The 19116-nt window shown below is 51.4% G+C and overlaps 1 protein-coding gene across 12 annotated transcripts in view; it reads left to right on the top strand.

The window, feature by feature from the left end:
• rnf123 (ring finger protein 123) overlaps positions 1 to 19116 on the top strand; it is a 56977-nt gene that overhangs the window by 7218 nt on the left and 30643 nt on the right. For 8 of the 12 annotated variants that reach the window (XM_081606752.1, XM_081606748.1, XM_081606751.1 and 5 more), the window contains 23 exons: positions 1100 to 1197; positions 1271 to 1325; positions 1405 to 1490; positions 1563 to 1649; positions 4869 to 4936; positions 5042 to 5167; positions 6423 to 6537; positions 7362 to 7466; positions 7576 to 7701; positions 11914 to 12006; positions 12083 to 12156; positions 12243 to 12360; positions 12520 to 12646; positions 12718 to 12779; positions 14601 to 14672; positions 14871 to 14991; positions 16072 to 16173; positions 16261 to 16361; positions 17015 to 17207; positions 17288 to 17433; positions 18197 to 18280; positions 18425 to 18532; positions 18603 to 18780. In XM_081606752.1, coding sequence (XP_081462878.1) covers positions 1100 to 1197; positions 1271 to 1325; positions 1405 to 1490; positions 1563 to 1649; positions 4869 to 4936; positions 5042 to 5167; positions 6423 to 6537; positions 7362 to 7466; positions 7576 to 7701; positions 11914 to 12006; positions 12083 to 12156; positions 12243 to 12360; positions 12520 to 12646; positions 12718 to 12779; positions 14601 to 14672; positions 14871 to 14991; positions 16072 to 16173; positions 16261 to 16361; positions 17015 to 17207; positions 17288 to 17433; positions 18197 to 18280; positions 18425 to 18532; positions 18603 to 18780 — 2445 coding nt within the window. Of the gene's footprint in view, positions 1 to 1099; positions 1198 to 1270; positions 1326 to 1404; positions 1491 to 1562; positions 1650 to 4868; positions 4937 to 5041; positions 5168 to 6422; positions 6538 to 7361; positions 7467 to 7575; positions 7702 to 11913; positions 12007 to 12082; positions 12157 to 12237; positions 12361 to 12519; positions 12647 to 12717; positions 12780 to 14600; positions 14673 to 14870; positions 14992 to 16071; positions 16174 to 16260; positions 16362 to 17014; positions 17208 to 17287; positions 17434 to 18196; positions 18281 to 18424; positions 18533 to 18602; positions 18781 to 19116 lie in introns of all 12 variants that reach the window. The other 4 variants (XM_081606758.1, XM_081606759.1, XM_081606755.1 and 1 more) reach the window with 3 other exon arrangements.

The raw sequence follows: 19116 nt of genomic DNA on the forward strand, positions 1-19116 counted from the left end.
GAACTCCAAGTTTTATTTAACCTCCATAGTTTAGGTTTTTTACAGCAGCCGGGCTGCTGGACGCTTCCTTTGGTCGTCAGAAGCTTTTCCATGCTATGTTAGCTGCTACGCTAGTTGCCAGCTCGCTACGCTTGCTCTCTATGCTAGCTCGCTACGCTAGCTCCCTATGCTAGCTCGCTTTGCTAGCTCTCTACGCTAGCTTGCTATGCCAGCTCGCTACGCTAGCTTGCTATGCTAGCTCGCTATGCTAGCTCGCTATGCTAGCTCTACGCTAGCTTGATAAATTTGACTGGCAGCCAGAAAGATGCTAAATTTCCCTCTGAGGAAAATAAAGGCTACTTCTATCTTCTGTCTCCATCTTCAGGAATTTATTTCAACTTGTATTTTATAATAATGATTGAAACACAGATGATATTTATATTAAAACCATTACATTTATTGGATTCCATTTTTTTTTTCTTAATTGTTCCTCCAACTTTCTGAGGCCCCCCAGCGCCCCCTGAGGCCCCCTAGCGCCCCCTGAGGCCCCCTAGCGCCCCCTGGTGCCCCCTAGCGCCCCCTGGGTCCCCTAGCGCCCCCTGGGCCCCCTAGCGCCCCCTGGTGCCCCCTAGCACCCCTAACGCCCCCTGAGGCACCCCCTGAGGCCCCCTAGCGCCCCCTGGTGCCCCCTGGGGCCTCCCAGCGCCCCCTGGGCCCCCCAGCGCCCCCTGGTGCCCCCTAGCGCCCCCTGGGCCCCCTAGCGCCCCCTGAGGCCCCCTAGCGCCCCCTGAGGCCCCCTAGCGCCCCCTGGGCCCCCTAGCGCCCCCTTGGCCCCCCAGCGCCCCCTGAGGCCCCCTAGCGCCCCCTGAGGCCCCCTAGCACCCCCTGGGCCCCCTAGCGCCCCCTGGGCCCCCCAGCGCCCCCTGAGGCCCCCCAGCGCCCCCTGAGGCCCCCTAGCGCCCCCTGAGGCCCCCTGAGGCCCCCTAGCGCCCCCTGAGGCCCCCTAGCGCCCCCTGAGGCCCCCTAGCGCCCCCTGGCGGCTCCGTCTCTGAGGAACGCTGTATATTTGCAGTTGTTGGTCGGGTTTAGTTTTGCAGCCTGATCCTCTCCCTGTCCTCAGATCCGTCTGCAGAGGGCCGTCTGGGTCCTCAACCTGTGGTTCTGGACCACACCAGCGGCTTTGAGGGCCTCTTGTTCGTGGACGACGACCTGCTGGGGGTGAGCCGGGTCCGTTTGGGTCAGAACTTCTGGACTGTAGCAGAATGTCTCACATGGTGTTTGCTTCCTGCAGGTAATTGGCCACAGCAACTTCAGTTCCATCAGAGCCACCACCTGCGTTTTTAAAGGTAAAACACACCGGTTCTGCCGGGTTCTGACCGGACCGGGCCCAACAGAACATCTGAACGGTGGGTTCTGTTCCTGCAGGGAAATGGGCCTACGAGGTTCTGATCTCCTCTCAGGGTCTGATGCAGATCGGCTGGTGCACTCTGAGCTGTCGCTTCAACCAGGAGGTGAGGAAGAGGAAGAGTCGGCGGGCCGGGTCGGCGGACCGGGTCGGTTCTGACACAGTTCTCTGTTCTCAGGAAGGGGTCGGGGACACGCCGGACTCCTACGCCTATGATGGAAACCGGGTCAGAAAGTGGAACGTAACGACCACCAACTACGGAAAGGTGACAAGAAACGGGTTGGAGCGGGTCAGAACCTCATCTAACGGGTCAGAACCTCATCTAACGGGTCAGAACCTCATCTAACGGGTTAGAACCTCAGGGTCTGGGTCAGAACCTCATCTAACGGGTCAGAACCTCATCTAATGGGTCAGAACCTCAGGGTCTGGGTCAGAACCTCATCTAATGGGTCAGAACCTCAGGGTCTGGGTCAGAACCTCATCTAATGGGTCAGAACCTTAGGGTCTGGGTCAGAACCTCATCTAATGGGTCAGAACCTCAGGGTCTGGGTCAGAACCTCATCTAACGGGTCAGAACCTCATCTAACGGGTCAGAACCTCATCTAACGAGTCAGAACCTCATCTAACGGGTCAGAACCTCATCTAATGGGTCAGAACCTCATCTAATGGGTCAGAACCTCATCTAATGGGTCAGAACCTCATATAACGGATCAGAACCTCATCTAACGGGTCAGAACCTCATCTAATGGGTCAGAACCTCATCTAAGGGGTCAGAACCTCATCTAACGGGTCAGAACCTCATCTAATGGGTCAGAACCTCAGGGTCTGGGTCAGAACCTCATCTAAGGGGTCAGAACCTCAGGGTCTGGGTCAGAACCTCATCTAACGGGTCAGAACCTCATCTAACGGGTCAGAACCTCATCTAACGGGTCAGAACCTCATCTAGTGGGTCAGAACCTCATCTAATGGGTCAGAACCTCATCTAATGGGTCAGAACCTCATCTAAGGGGTCAGAACCTCAGGGTCTGGGTCAGAACCTCATCTAACGGGTCAGAACCTCATCTAATGGGTCAGAACCTCATCTAACGGGTCAGAACCTCATCTAATGGGTCAGAACCTCATCTAACGAGTCAGAACCTCATCTAACGGGTCAGAACCTCATCTAACGGGTCAGAACCTCATCTAACGAGTCAGAACCTCATCTAACGGGTCAGAACCTCATCTAACGGGTCAGAACCTCATCTAACGGGTCAGAACCTCCATAACATGACAGTCTAAATGTTTTAGTTATATTATTATATTTTATTATTTTAACATTTTGTTGTCAGTATTAAATACAGACTAAATATAAAATTGTGGTTTTCTGACATTATTAAACTTCGACATATTTATAAACATGGAACCTGTTGAGTCGCTGATTAGACAATCGGGTGTAAAGATTCATTCATTCATTCATTCATTCATTCATTCGTTCGTTCGTTCGTTCGTTCGTTCGTTCGTTCGTTCGTTCGTTCATCTGTGGATGAAGTTGAAGCTTCGCTCCATAAAGAGCATCAACAGAACCAACCTTGTTTATTGGCATGTTTTTCATTCCGTATTTCTGTCAACAGATCCTCTCCTTTATAGAAACTACGGAGAGAAAATAGTCTCAAAATACCTGTGTGCGTAATACTGGATTTGTAATCCGTGGATTAACTTTGGATACTTGTATCTGTGAAACATGATTTGTAAACCATAAAACAAAAATGTGTGCGTAACTCCGGGTAAATATGTGGTCATATTTACATGTGTTTTAATTATATCCACATGGTTTTTAAACCATGTAATCTCAGCTGTATATAGAGAAATTAAAACATTTACACACACAATTCAATTTTCAACAAACATTAAATTTATACACACAAATGTTTTAACTGAAACTGCTGAAGAGGCACGAAGGACACATGGACTTAGCTACCAACGGCTAACGTACATTAGCTCCCGCTAGCAGGAGAACATGAGGAGGGCAGAGTATCAAACTACCAGACATATAAAAAGTTATCTGAAATTATTTATAATCACTCTATGTCTCATCATAACCGGAGAGCAAAGCCTGCAGGTTTCTGAGGACAGACCACCGGGACGCTCCGTCTTGTTTGACAGCCTGTTTTGCCAGCCAGCGAACCATTACGCCACCTAGTGGTCGTTTTTCAACTATTCTCAGCTGTTCCGCTCAAAAATGCACAATATTATCTATAAGCAATTTTTAGCATTATAGAGAAGGACTGAAATGTTCCGTTTTCCAACGTGCTGCTTCGGCACAAGCACAGTGAGAAACGTTCAGAGGATGAACACACAGATGACCCAGCTTTCCGCCAGCATTTAAACGCACCATTTACGCACAAATCTGAGGCTGACGCGTGAAATGAGGCAGGAATCTTGGTGCATCGTAACGGGTGACCTGTGTGTATCTGGCGACTCGTGTTACTTAAGGTTTGGATTCTTAATTATCACTTTTGTGAGGTTTAACTTAAAAAATCTGTGTGTAGAAATTTCAAATTGTGTGTGCTTTTATTTTGTATTCGTAGTTTCTTAACATACATTTGACCACATGTTTACAAGTACCCAGAGTTACGCACACATTTTTGTTTTACGGTTTACAAATCATGTTTCACATTTATAACTATCCAAAGTTACACACAACAATGCTTGCACGGATTACAAATCGAGAATTACGCACACAGGTATTTCGAGACTATTTTCTCTCCATAAATATCAGTGACTTTTGGTTGAATGTTCGGCTGAATGAGCCAAATTAAGGTGAAACTTCAGGAGTTTGTTCAGTGTTTATATTCTTAAACAAACGCATAAAGTGCGTTTTTCATCCCACACTGGACCGTTTCTCTGTCCCGTTGTAGTTCGTCCCTGCCGCCATCTTTGTTTCTGTTCTAGCTCCGCGTAAGGAGGACCAGCGGCGCCCTCTGCTGGACGGCGGCTTAACTACACTACAAATGGGTCTAAGCCAGTGGTGTCCAAACTTTTTGCCATTACATTAAAACTGAAAAGATTTATTTTTGTGGATATTTGTTGTTTTTATCTCTACAATAGAAATGGATGTTATTTTAAAAAGCAAAGTAGTCTGATTGTTGTAGAAACAGGGTTTAGCACAGTTACTGTATTAAATTACTAGTGCGGTAAATATTTTCCAAAACGTTTTTGGGGGGTTCATTGTCTTTGCTGCTAGATTTAGCAAAATGTAATCAATAAAAACATAAAAAGTGTTAATAAAAGAAAGATGCCTGGTCTTTGGTCTAAAATTCTGTAAAAATCTCAAATTAATCGTAAATTTGTTCCATTCTTGAATTGTAGACCAAACAAATTAATATTTTAATAAAAAAACCCATTAATTGTAACGTAATTGTTTGCATTTCTAGCCAGACCCAGATGTTGTGGGTCAGAACTTTGTGTTTTGGGTCCGATCCAGATGTTCTGCTTTCCTCTGCAGTCGTGGGCGGCTGGAGACATCGTCAGCTGTCTGATCGACCTGGATGAAGGAACCATCACCTTCTGCCTGTGAGTCGGCACATGCTAACAGTTTCCAGTCTTTATGCTAAGCTAAGCTAGCCTGAGCTTCTCAACCAGAACCAGAACCATCGTCTTCTCCCCCCGTGTCTCCAGGAACGGCCAGTCTCTGGGGACGGCCTTCAGCGGCATCAAGACGGGTCCTGGCGTGGCGTACTTCCCGGCCATCAGCCTCTCCTTCAAAGAGTCGGTGGCGTTCAACTTCGGCAGCCGGCCGCTCAGATATCCTTCCCGCCGGTTCCGCGCTGCCTCCCTGCACAGACCTGCTGCGTTAAATCCGACCTTATCTATAATACATTGATGCAATTAGAGGAACAAATAGCTTTGCTTTCCTCACTACAGCAACAAAATAAGAACCATTTTCACTTCAAAATAAATAGATGAGTTCAACCACAAATGTATTTTATTTGCAAAGTGCTGCTCTGCTCACTCAGCCCTGAAGTGAAGCAGAAATGAACCCCCAGTGTTTACGGATGTCACTTGTGCGTCAGATATGTGGATGTACCAGAAACAAGCGAGGGCAAAGGTTCCACTCAGAACTTTTGCTTCTGCCCGATTTTATTGGATGCTGGAAAACATTGTTGTGTCCATCCGTCCACCCATTCATTTTCTAACACCCTTCTGCCTGTGGGGTCTGCAGGGGTGCTGGTGCCTCTGCAGCGGATGTTTCGGGCGAGAGGTGGGGTCACCTGGACAGGTCGCCTGGACAGGTCACCTGGACAGGTCACCTGGACAGGTCGCCTGGACAGGTCGCCTGGACAGGTCGCCTGGACAGGTCGCCAGTCCATCGCAGGTTGTTTAAGTTGTGCTAAAAGGAGTTAGCCTATCAGCAAAGCTATTCAAGCCTAAAATAGCATCGCAGTGCTAAACGCTGTGGCGCTAATGTTAGCTTCCTCTAATGTTAGCTTCCTCTAATGTTAGCTTCCTCTAATGTTAGCTTCCTCTAATGTTAGCTTCCTCTAATGTTAGCTTCCTCTAATGTTAGCTTCCTCTAATGTTAGCTTCCTCTAATGTTAGCTTCCTCTAATGTTAGCTTCCTCTAATGTTAGCTTCCTCAGTCCATATTTCCAGAGGATCTAAACAAAAACAAAAACAAATCTGATGGTTGAAGAACAGATTAAAAGCAATAAATTTCTTTGTTGCGGAAAAAATATTTTCTGAATTTAAAAAGATTTGTTTGTTGTTGTTAATTAATTACAAACTTTGTGATTATCTCTATTAATTACATACATTTTTCATTTGGTGAGTTTTGATCGATCCCCTTCATGGAGACCAAAGTTCCTCCCTGATGAACTGCATGAAAACAAACTGGTTTTAATCCCCAGATAAAAGATGAAATTATATTTGTCTGCTGTCTGGTTCTGGTGTGTGTCTGGGTCTGGTTCTGTTCTGGATTCTTTGACCCGCTGCAGGACCAGAACCAGAGGCTCTGATCAGTGAATCGGGTGTTTTTGTCCTTAACCGGAGACGGCGCCACGTACCCGGCTGACGGCTACCTGCCGCTGCAGGACCCCCCCACCGCAGACCTGCTGAAGGCCCACAGGCTGCTGGGATACATCAAGAACGTCCTGTCCACCTCCATCGACGCTCAGGTGACCGGGCCGCACGCTGGTTCTGATCCGCAGCCATCCGATGCTGCTACACCTGCTCTCACTGAACGGTCAGGGAGCCGGTCTGGATCGGCTGGAGTTCAGGACGCGTCTCAGTTTTTGAAGATTAAATGTTTGTAAAATCTGGGATGTTTTCCACCAATGGTCTCCTTGTGTTTCCATCGTGCAGAGTGATGTCAGCAGGGCGGCCATCTTGTTTGATAAGCGTGTTTTACAGCTTCTGTTTATTCGGACTTTGAATTCAGATCAACTTTACGACAGAATATCAGAGATTTTCAGAATAAAGTGGCTGAGAACAAAGTCGAAACAAAGTGAAGATAAACTGTTAATATGACCAGAATCCAGTTTTTATATTTGCAGAATGAAGTAATAGTTTTATTAGAACTCCTCTATCAAAAGCAACAAAAACTTAAATGGGGAATGTTGAGAATTTTATGAAGTTGTTTGTTGGGATCGGTTTTAAATTTGAACATATCAAATTATTTTCAGCATCAGGCCTTTACAGACCACACAGACTGAGCTGCTCATGTTGAATCTCAATAACTAGAAGTTCTATTCATTAAAACAACTTTATTTTTGTAATTTTAAGATGGTTTTCTGGTAAAATTGTGTCTTTATTCTGCTAGTATTGTTACTATATTCTCATAATTGAACAGAGAAGGGATATGAATTAAGTCACATTTTGAAAATATTTTATTTGTAATTTCCGTTTTTAGAAAAGAAAGCAAGAGAAATAGCTAAAAATTGAGTGTTTTATTAAAAACTTTAGCATTTATCCGTCTTTCCCGCCCTTCGTCTCTGTGCAGGAAGAGAAGCTGCTGGAGAAAGACTCGGCCGGCTGGAGGCTCCAGGGGGAACCCACCGTTCTCATCACTCTGGCTCACGTCTTTAACCTCTTCGCTCCGCTCATGGTGAGACGAGCAGCTTCACCAGAACCTCCTGCGGCCCAGATGAGGCTGCAGCGGCTGCTTCCCGCCAGCAGGAGGCGCCGCTGTTACAGCCGTGTGTGTCTGTCTGCAGTGTAAGGTCTACCTGGTGGAGGATGTGCTGATGAACTTCCTGCTGGGAATCCTGGAAGGAGGCGGTTCTGTGGATGAGCATCCGCTCATCCAGCAGCTGCTGGACCTCTTCTGGCTGCTGATGGAGGTAAACATGGAGCTGCAGACTCCGACCCAGTTGGGCCACCAGGTGGAGCTGGTTCCCCAGAGGAGGTCAGCAGGCTTTAGAAAACAGTGACAAGGTTTGGGTTGAGGGACTCGGAGCGCCCCCTGCAGGCTGGTTCCCCAGAGGAGGTCAGCAGGCTTTAGAAAACAGTAACAAGGTTCTGGTTGAGGGACTCGGAGCGCCCCCTGCAGGCTGCAAACGCTGTGGAAATGTTGCAGAATCAATGTTCAAGTTTTCCATGTTGCAAAAGAGACTTATTTAGATTTTTCATTATCACCAGTAGGACTGAGGGTCTCACCAGTGGTGGGTCCCAGTGAGACTGAGGGTCTCACCAGTGGTGGGTCCCAGTGGGACTGAGGGTCTCACCAGTGGTGGGTCCCAGTGGGACTGAGGGTCTCACCAGTGGTGGGTCCCAGTGAGACTGAGGGTCTCACCAGTGGTGGGTCCCAGTGAGACTGAGGGTCTCACCAGTGGTGGGTCCCAGTGGGACTGAGGGTCTCACCAGTGGGGGGTCCCAGTGGGACTGAGGGTCTCACCAGTGGTGGGTCCCAGTGGGACTGAGGGTCTCACCAGTGGTGGGTCCCAGTGGGACTGAGGGTCTCACCAGTGGTGGGTCCCAGTGAGACTGAGGGTCTCACCTGAGGGTCTCACCAGTGGTGGGTCCCAGTGGGACTGAGGGTCTCACCAGTGGTGGGTCCCAGTGAGACTGAGGGTCTCACCAGTGGGGGGTCCCAGTGGGACTGAGGGTCTCACCAGTGGTGGGTCCCAGTGGGACTGAGGGTCTCACCAGTGGGGGGTCCCAGTGGGACTGAGGGTCTCACCAGTGGTGGGTCCCAGTGAGACTGAGGGTCTCACCTGAGGGTCTCACCAGTGGTGGGTCCCAGTGGGACTGAGGGTCTCACCAGTGGTGGGTCCCAGTGGGACTGAGGGTCTCACCAGTGGTGGGTCCCAGTGAGACTGAGGGTCTCACCAGTGGTGGGTCCCAGTGAGACTGAGGGTCTCACCAGTGGTTGGTCCCAGTGAGACTGAGGGTCTCACCAGTGGTGGGTCCCAGTGAGACTGAGGGTCTCACCAGTGGTGGGTCCCAGTGGGACTGAGGGTCTCACCAGTGGGTCCCAGTGGGACTGAGGGTCTCACCAGTGGTGGGTCCCAGTGAGACTGAGGGTCTCACCAGTGGTGGGTCCCAGTGGGACTGAGGGTCTCACCAGTGGTGGGTCCCAGTGGGACTGAGGGTCTCACCAGTGGGTCCCAGTGGGACTGAGGGTCTCACCAGTGGTGGGTCCCAGTGAGACTGAGGGTCTCACCAGTGGTGGGTCCCAGTGGGACTGAGGGTCTCACCAGTGGTGGGTCCCAGTTGGACTGAGGGTCTCACCAGTGGTGGGTCCCCGTGAGACTGAGGGTCTCACCAGTGGTGGGTCCCAGTGGGACTGAGGGTCTCACCAGTGGTGGGTCCCAGTGAGACTGAGGGTCTCACCAGTGGGTCCCAGTGGGACTGAGGGTCTCACCAGTGGTGGGTCCCAGTGAGACTGAGGGTCTCACCAGTGGTGGGTCCCAGTGAGACTGAGGGTCTCACCTGAGGGTCTCACCAGTGGTGGGTCCCAGTGGGACTGAGGGTCTCACCAGTGGTGGGTCCCAGTGGGACTGAGGGTCTCACCAGTGGTGGGTCCCAGTGGGACTGAGGGTCTCACCAGTGGTGGGTCCCAGTGAGACTGAGGGTCTCACCAGTGGTGGGTCCCAGTGAGACTGAGGGTCTCACCAGTGGTGGGTCCCAGTGAGACTGAGGGTCTCACCAGTGGTTGGTCCCAGTGGGACTGAGGGTCTCACCAGTGGGTCCCAGTGGGACTGAGGGTCTCACCAGTGGTGGGTCCCAGTGAGACTGAGGGTCTCACCAGTGGTGGGTCCCAGTGGGACTGAGGGTCTCACCAGTGGGTCCCAGTGGGACTGAGGGTCTCACCAGTGGTGGGTCCCAGTGAGACTGAGGGTCTCACCAGTGGTGGGTCCCAGTGGGACTGAGGGTCTCACCAGTGGTGGGTCCCAGTGGGACTGAGGGTCTCACCAGTGGTGAGTCCCAGTGGGACTGAGGGTCTCACCAGTGGTGGGTCCCAGTGGGACTGAGGGTCTCACCAGTGGTGGGTCCCAGTGGGACTGAGGGTCTCACCAGTGGTGGGTCCCAGTGAGACTGAGGGTCTCACCAGTGGTGGGTCCCAGTGAGACTGAGGGTCTCACCAGTGGTTGGTCCCAGTGAGACTGAGGGTCTCACCAATGGGTCCCAGTGGGACTGAGGGTGTCACCAGTGGTGGGTCCCAGTGAGACTGAGGGTCTCACCAGTGGTGGGTCCCAGTGGGACTGAGGGTCTCACCAGTGGGTCCCAGTGGGACTGAGGGTGTCACCAGTGGTGGGTCCCAGTGAGACTGAGGGTCTCACCAGTGGTGGGTCCCAGTGGGACTGAGGGTCTCACCAGTGGGTCCCAGTGAGACTGAGGGTCTCACCAGTGGGTCCAGTGGACTGAGGGTCTCACCAGTGGTGGGTCCCAGTGGGACTGAGGGTCTCACCAGTGGTGGGTCCCAGTGGGACTGAGGGTCTCACCAGTGGTGGTCCCAGTGGGACTGAGGGTCTCACCAGTGGTGGGTCCCAGTGGGACTGAGGGTCTCACCAGTGGTGGGTCCCAGTGGGACTGAGGGTCTCACCAGTGGTGGGTCCCAGTGGGACTGAGGGTCTCACCAGTGGTGGGTCCCAGTGAGACTGAGGGTCTCACCAGTGGTGGGTCCCAGTGAGACTGAGGGTCTCACCAGTGGTTGGTCCCAGTGAGACTGAGGGTCTCACCAATGGGTCCCAGTGGGACTGAGGGTGTCACCAGTGGTGGGTCCCAGTGAGACTGAGGGTCTCACCAGTGGTGGGTCCCAGTGGGACTGAGGGTCTCACCAGTGGGTCCCAGTGGGACTGAGGGTGTCACCAGTGGTGGGTCCCAGTGAGACTGAGGGTCTCACCAGTGGTGGGTCCCAGTGGGACTGAGGGTCTCACCAGTGGGTCCCAGTGAGACTGAGGGTCTCACCAGTGGTGGGTCCCAGTGGGACTGAGGGTCTCACCAGTGGTGGGTCCCAGTGGGACTGAGGGTCTCACCAGTGGTGGGTCCCAGTGGGACTGAGGGTCTCACCAGTGGTGGTTCCCAGTGGGACTGAGGGTCTCACCAGTGGTGGGTCCCAGTGGGACTGAGGGTCTCACCAGTGGTGGGTCCCAGTGGGACTGAGGGTCTCACCAGTGGTGGTTCCCAGTGGGACTGAGGGTCTCACCAGTGGTGGGTCCCAGTGGGACTGAGGGTCTCACCAGTGGTGGGTGCCAGTGGGACTGAGGGTCTCACCAGTGGTGGGTCCCAGTGGGACTGAGGGTCTCACCAGTGAGTCCCAGTGGGACTGAGGGTCTCACCAGTGGTGGGTGCCAGTGGGACTGAGGGTCTCACCAGTGGTGGGTCCCAGTGGGACTGAGGGTCTCACCAGTGGTGGGTCCCAGTGGGACAGAGGGTCTCACCAGTGGTGGGTCCCAGTGGGACAGAGGGTCTCACCAGTGGGTCCCAGTGGGACTGAGGGTCTCACCAGTGGTGGGTCCCAGTGAGACTGAGGGTCTCACCAGTGGTGGGTCCCAGTTGGACTGAGGGTCTCACCAGTGGTGGGTCCCAGTGGGACTGAGGGTCTCACCAGTGGGTCCCAGTGGGACTGAGGGTCTCACCAGTGGGTCCCAGTGGGACTGAGGGTCTCACCAGTGGGTCCCAGTGGGACTGAGGGTCTCACCAGTGGGTCCCAGTTGGACTGAGGGTCTCACCAGTGGGTCCCAGTGGGACTGAGGGTCTCACCAGTGGGTCCCAGTGGGACTGAGGGTCTCACCAGTGATGGGTCCCAGTGGGACTGAGGGTCTCACCAGTGATGTGTCCCAGTTGGACTGAGGGTCTCACCAGTGGGTCCCAGTGGGACTGTGGGTCTCACCAGTGGGTCCCAGTTGGAATCACCAGTGGTTCCAGTACAAACTTTGATCAGCTGTAATGATTCTCCCTGTTGGTTTCTGATCAGATGTTCCTACTGGTCTTGCTGGTCGGGCCAACGGCGTCGGTCGTCTTTAAGTCTAGCCGGGGGAACCGGGCCTTGACCCCCGTGAGACCCGGTCCTGGCAGGTCAAAGTTCATGGTGTTCCCTCTGCCTGCAGGACCACGAGGTGAACGAGTGCCTGAAGCAGCTCATGATGTCCCTGCTGAGGGCGTACCGCTTCTCTCCCATCATCCCAGACCTGGGCTTCCAGGTACCAGCCGCTGCCTGCCTTCTCCACTGGGTGGCGCTCTGCACTACGGCTGATCAGACGTTGGTTTCTGTTCCAGATCCACTACCTGCGTCTGACCACCGCCATCCTGCGCCACGAGAAGTCCAGGAAGTACCTGCTCAACAACGTCCTATATCCTTCTGAGACTCCCGGTTCTGTTTTCACGCTCGGTTCAGAACCAGCAGCCGATTGGGTCAGCTTTCCTTAACGAAGGTTACGTTCGATGTTCTGCGTTCAGTGGTCTTCTTCTACATCAAGACTCCTCTGAGAGTCAAGGAGGCGGGACTGGAGGAGCTGATCCCGACCACCTGGTGGCCCACACACTTTGACAAGGAGGTAAACGGAACCGGTTCCTCTTTTCAGAACGCCTGAAGATCCAGAGTCTGTCAGAACAGAAGGGTCAGGTGTCAATGAGGTGCAGTTACTACTTCATCCTGCGGGGGCAGAGCAGGATCTGAGCCTCCTCAGTTATCTGTGTGCTCCTTTCTTTCTAAGCTGGACCGTCTGGTTCTGGTTCTGCAGGGAAAAGATGAGCGAGAACCCAAAGACGAGAGTTCAGATGAGCGTCTGAGGCGCCGAGCGTACGAGAGAGGCTGCCAGCGGCTGAAGAAGAGGATCGAAGGTGTGGCAGATCAGTGGTACAGGAATATGCTGCTTCTGCAGGTCACTGACCTCTCCTCTGTTCTTCTTCAGTGGTGGAGGACCTGCAGGTCCAGATCCTCAGGCTGCTGCTCAACAACAAGGACAAGAATACGGTAGGTCAGATTTTTAATTCAAATACATCGTTTCCATAGCAACAATGGACAGATGCTTCTGAAGTTAGTTTTTCTGATTTAGTTTGCCCTGTTTAGCTTCCTGCCAGTTAGATTGATTTTAAAGCAAACATTGGAGGTTTGGAGCTGAGGCGGTTTGAGGTTCAAGTGAATTGAGGTTGAAGCGATTAGAGGTTGAGGCATGTTGAGGTTGAAGCTATTAGAGGTTGAGGCATGTTGAGGTTGAAGCATGTTGAGGTTGAAGCGATTAGAGGTTGAGGCATGTTGAGGTATGTTGAGGTTGAGACATGTTGAGGTTGAAGCATGTTGAGGTTGAAGCGATTAGAGGTTGAGATGTTGAGGTTGAAGCATGTTGAGGTTGAAGCGATTAGAGGTTGAGGCATGTTGAGGTTGAAGCGATTAGAGGTTGAGGCATGTTGATGTTGAGGCATGTTGATGTTGAGGTTGAAGCGATTAGAGGTTGAGGCATGTTGATGTTGAGGCATGTTGATGTTGAGGTTGAAGCGATTAGAGGTTGAGGCATGTTGAGGTTGAAGCGATTAGAGGTTGAGGCATGTTGAGGTATGTTGAGGTTGAGACATGTTGAGGTTGAAGCATGTTGAGGTTGAAGCGATTAGAGGTTGAGGCATGTTGAGGTATGTTGAGGTTGAGGTATGTTGAGGTTGAAGCGATTAGAGGTTGAGGCATGTTGAGGTTGAAGCGATTAGAGGTTGAGGCATGTTGAGGTATGTTGAGGTTGAGGCATGTTGAGGTTGAGGCATGTTGAGGTTGAGGTATGTTGAGGTTGAGGCGATTAGAGGTTGGGGCATGTTGAGGTTGAGGCATGTTGAGGTTGAAGCGATTAGAGGTTGAGGCATGTTGAGGTTGAAGCGATTAGAGGTTGAGGCATGTTTAGGTATGTTGAGGTTGAGGCATGTTGAGGTTGAGGCATGTTGAGGTTGCGGTATGTTGAGGTTGAGGCGATTAGAGGTTGGGGCATGTTGAGGTTGAGGCATGTTGAGGTTGAGGCATGTTGAGGTTGAAGCGATTAGAGGTTGAGGCATGTTGAGGTTGAAGCATGTTGAGGTTGAAGCGATTAGAGGTTGAGGCATGTTGAGGTTGAAGCGATTAGAGGTTGAGGCATGTTGATGTTGAGGCATGTTGATGTTGAGGTTGAAGCGATTAGAGGTTGAGGCATGTTGATGTTGAGGCATGTTGATGTTGAGGTTGAAGCGATTAGAGGTTGAGGCATGTTGAGGTTGAAGCGATTAGAGGTTGAGGCATGTTGAGGTATGTTGAGGTTGAGACATGTTGAGGTTGAAGCATGTTGAGGTTGAAGCGATTAGAGGTTGAGGCATGTTGAGGTATGTTGAGGTTGAGGTATGTTGAGGTTGAAGCGATTAGAGGTTGAGGCATGTTGAGGTTGAAGCGATTAGAGGTTGAGGCATGTTGAGGTATGTTGAGGTTGAGGCATGTTGAGGTTGAGGCATGTTGAGGTTGAGGTATGTTGAGGTTGAGGCGATTAGAGGTTGGGGCATGTTGAGGTTGAGGCATGTTGAGGTTGAAGCGATTAGAGGTTGAGGCATGTTGAGGTTGAAGCGATTAGAGGTTGAGGCATGTTTAGGTATGTTGAGGTTGAGGCATGTTGAGGTTGAGGCATGTTGAGGTTGCGGTATGTTGAGGTTGAGGCGATTAGAGGTTGGGGCATGTTGAGGTTGAGGCATGTTGAGGTTGAGGCATGTTGAGGTTGAAGCGATTAGAGGTTGAGGCATGTTGAGGTTGAGGCAGCTCTCTGACAGAAACTTCTCCGTCCATCTCTTCCAGGGAGAAGCTTCTCGTTACATTTTCCTTAACAAGTTCAGGAAGTTCCTGCAGGAGAACGCCAGCAACCGAGGGGTAAGGCCATCACTGCGGCTTCACTCAGTCCAGCTTTCATCGTTCGTCTAACTGGATCAGAGTCCAAGTGGATCAGCAGCGCCCCCTGCTGAGGCATCTGGAGACAAGTTTCTGCTTCTGTTTGAGACTTTAGAGCTCCAGATGCATTTAATGAGCACAACACGTTCTGTGTGTGTGTGTGTGTGTGTGTGTGAGCAGCACCCCACAGCTCTGTGTCCTCCTGAATACATGGTGTGTTTCCTGCACCGCCTCATCACCGCCGTGCGGAGCAGCTGGGACGAAGGCAGCAGGAAGAGTCCCAGCAGCCTCAGCAGCGAAGGTACGACACATCATCATCATCATCACTGAGTGATGAAGGTGACTTCAGGAACAGCAGAGCGTCTGCTGCTTCACCAGAACCAACTCTGACAACAGCTAGAACAGCTGGACGGAGTCAGAAACGAGCTTCCTGTCCCTCCCTCCTTGTCTCCCTACGAGCTTCCTGTCCCTCCCTCCTTGTCTCCTAACGAGCTTCCTGTCCCTCCCTCCTTGTCTCCTAACGAGCTTCCTGTCCCTCCCTCCTTGTCTTCTAACGAGCTTCCTGTCTCTCCTTTGTTGTCTCCTAACGAGCTTCCTGTCCCTCCCTCGTTGTCTCCTAACGAGCTTCCTGTCTCTCCTTCGTTGTCTCCTAACGAGCTTCCTGTTCCTCCCTCCTTGTCTCCTAATGAGCTTCCTGTCCCTCCCTCCTTGTCTCCTAACGAGCTTCCTGTCCCTCCCTCCTTGTCTCCTAACGAGCTTCCTGTCCCTCCCTCGTTGTCTCCTAACAAGCTTCCTGTCTCTCCTTCGTTGTCTCCTAACGAGCTTCCTGTCCTTCCCTCGTTGTCTCCTAACGAGCGTCCTGTCCCTCCCTCGTTGTCTCCTAACGAGCTTCCTGTCCTTCCCTCGTTGTCTCCTAACGAGCTTTCTGTCCCTCCCTCGTTGTCTCCTAACGAGCTTCCTGTCCCTCCCTCCTTGTCTCCTAACGAGCTTCCTGTCCCTCCCTCGTTGTCTCCTAACGAGCTTTCTGTCCCTCCCTCGTTGTCTCCTAACGAGCTTTCTGTCCCTCCCTCGTTGTCTCCTAACGAGCTTTCTGTCCCTCCCTCGTTGTCTCCTAACGAGCTTTCTGTCCCTCCCTCGTTGTCTCCTAACGAGCTTTCTGTCCCTCCCTCGTTGTCTCCTAACGAGCTTTCTGTCCCTCCCTCGTTGTCTCCTAACGAGCTTTCTGTCCCTCCCTCGTTGTCTCCTAACGAGCTTCCTGTCCCTCCCTCATTGTCTGCTAACGAGCTTCCTGTCCCTCCCTCCTTGTCTCCTAACGAGCTTTCTGTCTCTCCCTCGTCTCCTAACGAGCTTTCTGTCTCTCCCTCGTTGTCTCTGTCTCCAGACGCCTACGTTCCTCCTCAGCTCTTCTACAACGGGAAGGTGGATTACTTTGACCTGCAGAGACTGGGAGGACTCTTGTCCCACCTGAAGAAGACTCTTAAAGGTGAGGCGTTCCATCTCTGAGTCCTCTGCGGTCGCCATGGTTACGGTCACGACCCGTCCCCCAGTCTTACTGCTGCTTGTCTTCCAGACGACCTCGCCACTAAGGCCAACATCGTCATCGACCCCGCAGAGATCCAGGCCGCGTCGATGGACGACCTGGACGAAGACGAGGAGAGCGGAGCCGCTCAGGTTTGTTACGATGATCCAAATCATCCTGGACCCAACAGAACCCAACAGAACCCAACAGAACCCAACTGGCTACTTCAGATTCAGCTGGGCGATAAACCGATTTTATCCATTAGTTGAATTTTTGGTTTTTGAAGATTTAAATTGAGTTAAATATGGATTTTCTTTCCACCAATGGCCTCCTTGGGTTTGCATAGCTCAGTGATGTCATCACACCCAGGGCGGCCATCTTGATTCACAAAGTGATTTTATTTATTTGGACTCTGAATTGAGGTCGACTCTGACGGAGTATCAGAGCCAGGATTTTAATATTTTAATTCTGAGCATTAAGATATCTCGCAGTGCTGTGAGAATAAAAGCTTTATTACCAGAATGATGTTGTAACATTAGGAAAATGAAGTAATGATTTTATGAGATCTGCAACATGAAAGTAAAACATAAAATGAGGAATGTGACGCATCTTGTGAAGTTATATTTTGCTATATTGAAATAAAAAAAATGTTATTTTAAATATTTTCTGTAGTTTTTTAGAAAAGAAAGCAAGAAAAAAATTATTGGAATTATTAATGGATCTGTTAGATTTTATCATAGATTTTAGTTCAGATCTACCAGGACGAGTGTCCGATAAAACGCCTGGTCTCCTCCCGTCCTGCCAGAGGCCTTTCGGAGCAGCGGCGATGGGCGGTGCCCTGGCCCGACCCAGCTGGTTGAGTTCTCCCACTCTGGGCCGGGCCAACCGGTTCCTGAGCACGGCGGCCGTCAGCCTGATGACGCCGCGGCGGCCGCTGTCCCAGCCGGAGAAGGTGAAGGTCCGGACGCTGGCGGTGGAGCAGCGCACCGAGGAAGACAGTGAGTGGTTCCTCCACAGCATCCGGCTGAGCCGCCACAGGCTCCAGCTTCCTGCTTCCTGTCTCCTCTCTGCCACGCAGTCGAGGGTAGCCACGGAAACGACGGCCTGTTGCTGGGGCGACCGCAGGAGGAGCCCGACCAGCCAATCACAGACAAGTCTCTGCTGGAGATCATCGACGGCATCGTGATGATGTACAACCTGAGCGTCCATCAGCAGCTGGGGAAGGTCAGTCTGGTCCCGCGTCTTATCGATGCGTCAGTGCAGCGGCCATATTGGTGAGGGAACCGCCTCTCTGCTGAGGAACTGTGCGAAAACACAAACATTTTAGTCTCTACTGAAAATACCTCAGTTCACTTTAAACAAAACAAACTTACAAGTAACATTTTAGTGTCCATATTAATGAAACATTGTGCTTATTATTTCCCATAAGAGAAATAATCTGCCAGTGGAATGAAGTTTTAAAACAAGCTTCTATATTTTTCTGAGGTTGTTAGTTTTTGTCTTATTACACGTATATTTGGAGTAGAAACTAGAATAAAATACTTTAGTAAGATTTAGTGATTTTTACAGTGAGATTTAGTGATTTTTGCAGTGAGATTTAGTGATTTTTACAGTGAGATTTAGTGATTTTTACAGTGAGATTTAGTGATTTTTACAGTGAGATTTAGTGATTTTTGCAGTGAGATTTAGTGATTTTTACAGTGAGATTTAGTGATTTTTACAGTGAGATTTAGTGATTTTTACAGTGTATCGGAGCTTAAAATCCTTGAAAAAGTTCAAACTTCATTGAGGAGTTGTCAGGGTTTGGAACATGCTTGAATTTTGCTGTGGGAAAAGCAAAAGAACCCTGGATGCCTCAATGCAGCGGCCATATTGCTCCCTGCTGGTTCTGTAGGTTCTGACCGGGTCACATTAGAAACGTGATGTTCGATCAGAACCAATCGGTCCAGAGTGGTGAGGTTCTGTAAACCCGATCTGTGCCCTGCAGATGGTGGTGGTGGCAGACGAGGTCCATGAGTACGCTGTGGCTCTGAAGGACACCGAGGAGAAGATTGCTCGCTGTCCCGCCAGAGTGAGTCCAGAACCGTTTCTGATCCTGTTTGGTTCCTGAGCTGACCCACTTGGGTTGTGGACTCCAGAGAAACCGGACTCTGATCCTGTGACGGCTGGTTCTGCTGGTTCCGGTTCTGCAGTGACTCTGGGTTGTGTGTTTCAGCGCGCAGACATCCTGGACGAGCTGCAGAAGAGCCAGAAGGTTTTCTCAGAGAAGCTGAACCACCTGAGCCGCCGGCTGGCCTGGATCAACGCCACCATCTACTCCAAGGTGGCCCGTCTGGTCCGTACCTCCCGGTTCTGGTCGGTGTGCGGCTCTAACACCCGCTGTGTGTGTTCAGGAGAAGATGCTGGACGTCTACTGGCTGCTGTGCGTCTGCATCCGGACCATCGAGCACGCCGACAACACGGCGTCGCTGTTTGCCTTCACGCCGGAGTTCTACCTCAACGTGGCCATGAACGCCTACAGCGCCCTGAAGAACTACTTCAGCCCCGCCAACAGCATGGACGAGCTGCCAGGTACCGACCCGACCGGTTCTGATGGGAAGCCATCCGGCACCAGGGAGTTCTCGACAGAACAGTAAAATATAGCTGCAGCATCATCGACCTGATGATGATGATGATCCGGTCGGGTTGATTTGTGCTGATGTCACCGTGGCTCATAATGACTCCGCCCACAACGTCACCCGATTGACTCAGCAGTCAATCATATGACAGCAAGTCGTTGACCTTTGACCTCTGCTCCATTAACAGGAGGAAGTGTCAGTGAGGCACAGTCTGCTGCTCTGTGTGTGTGTGTGTGTGTGTGTGTGTGTGTGTGTGTGTGTGTGTGTGTGTGTGTGTGTGTGTGTGTGT

Source organism: Poecilia reticulata, chromosome 5 (genome assembly GCF_904066995.2).
Source record: "Poecilia reticulata chromosome 5, P_reticulata-male-v2, whole genome shotgun sequence".
NCBI classification, from domain to species: Eukaryota; Metazoa; Chordata; class Actinopteri; order Cyprinodontiformes; family Poeciliidae; genus Poecilia; species Poecilia reticulata.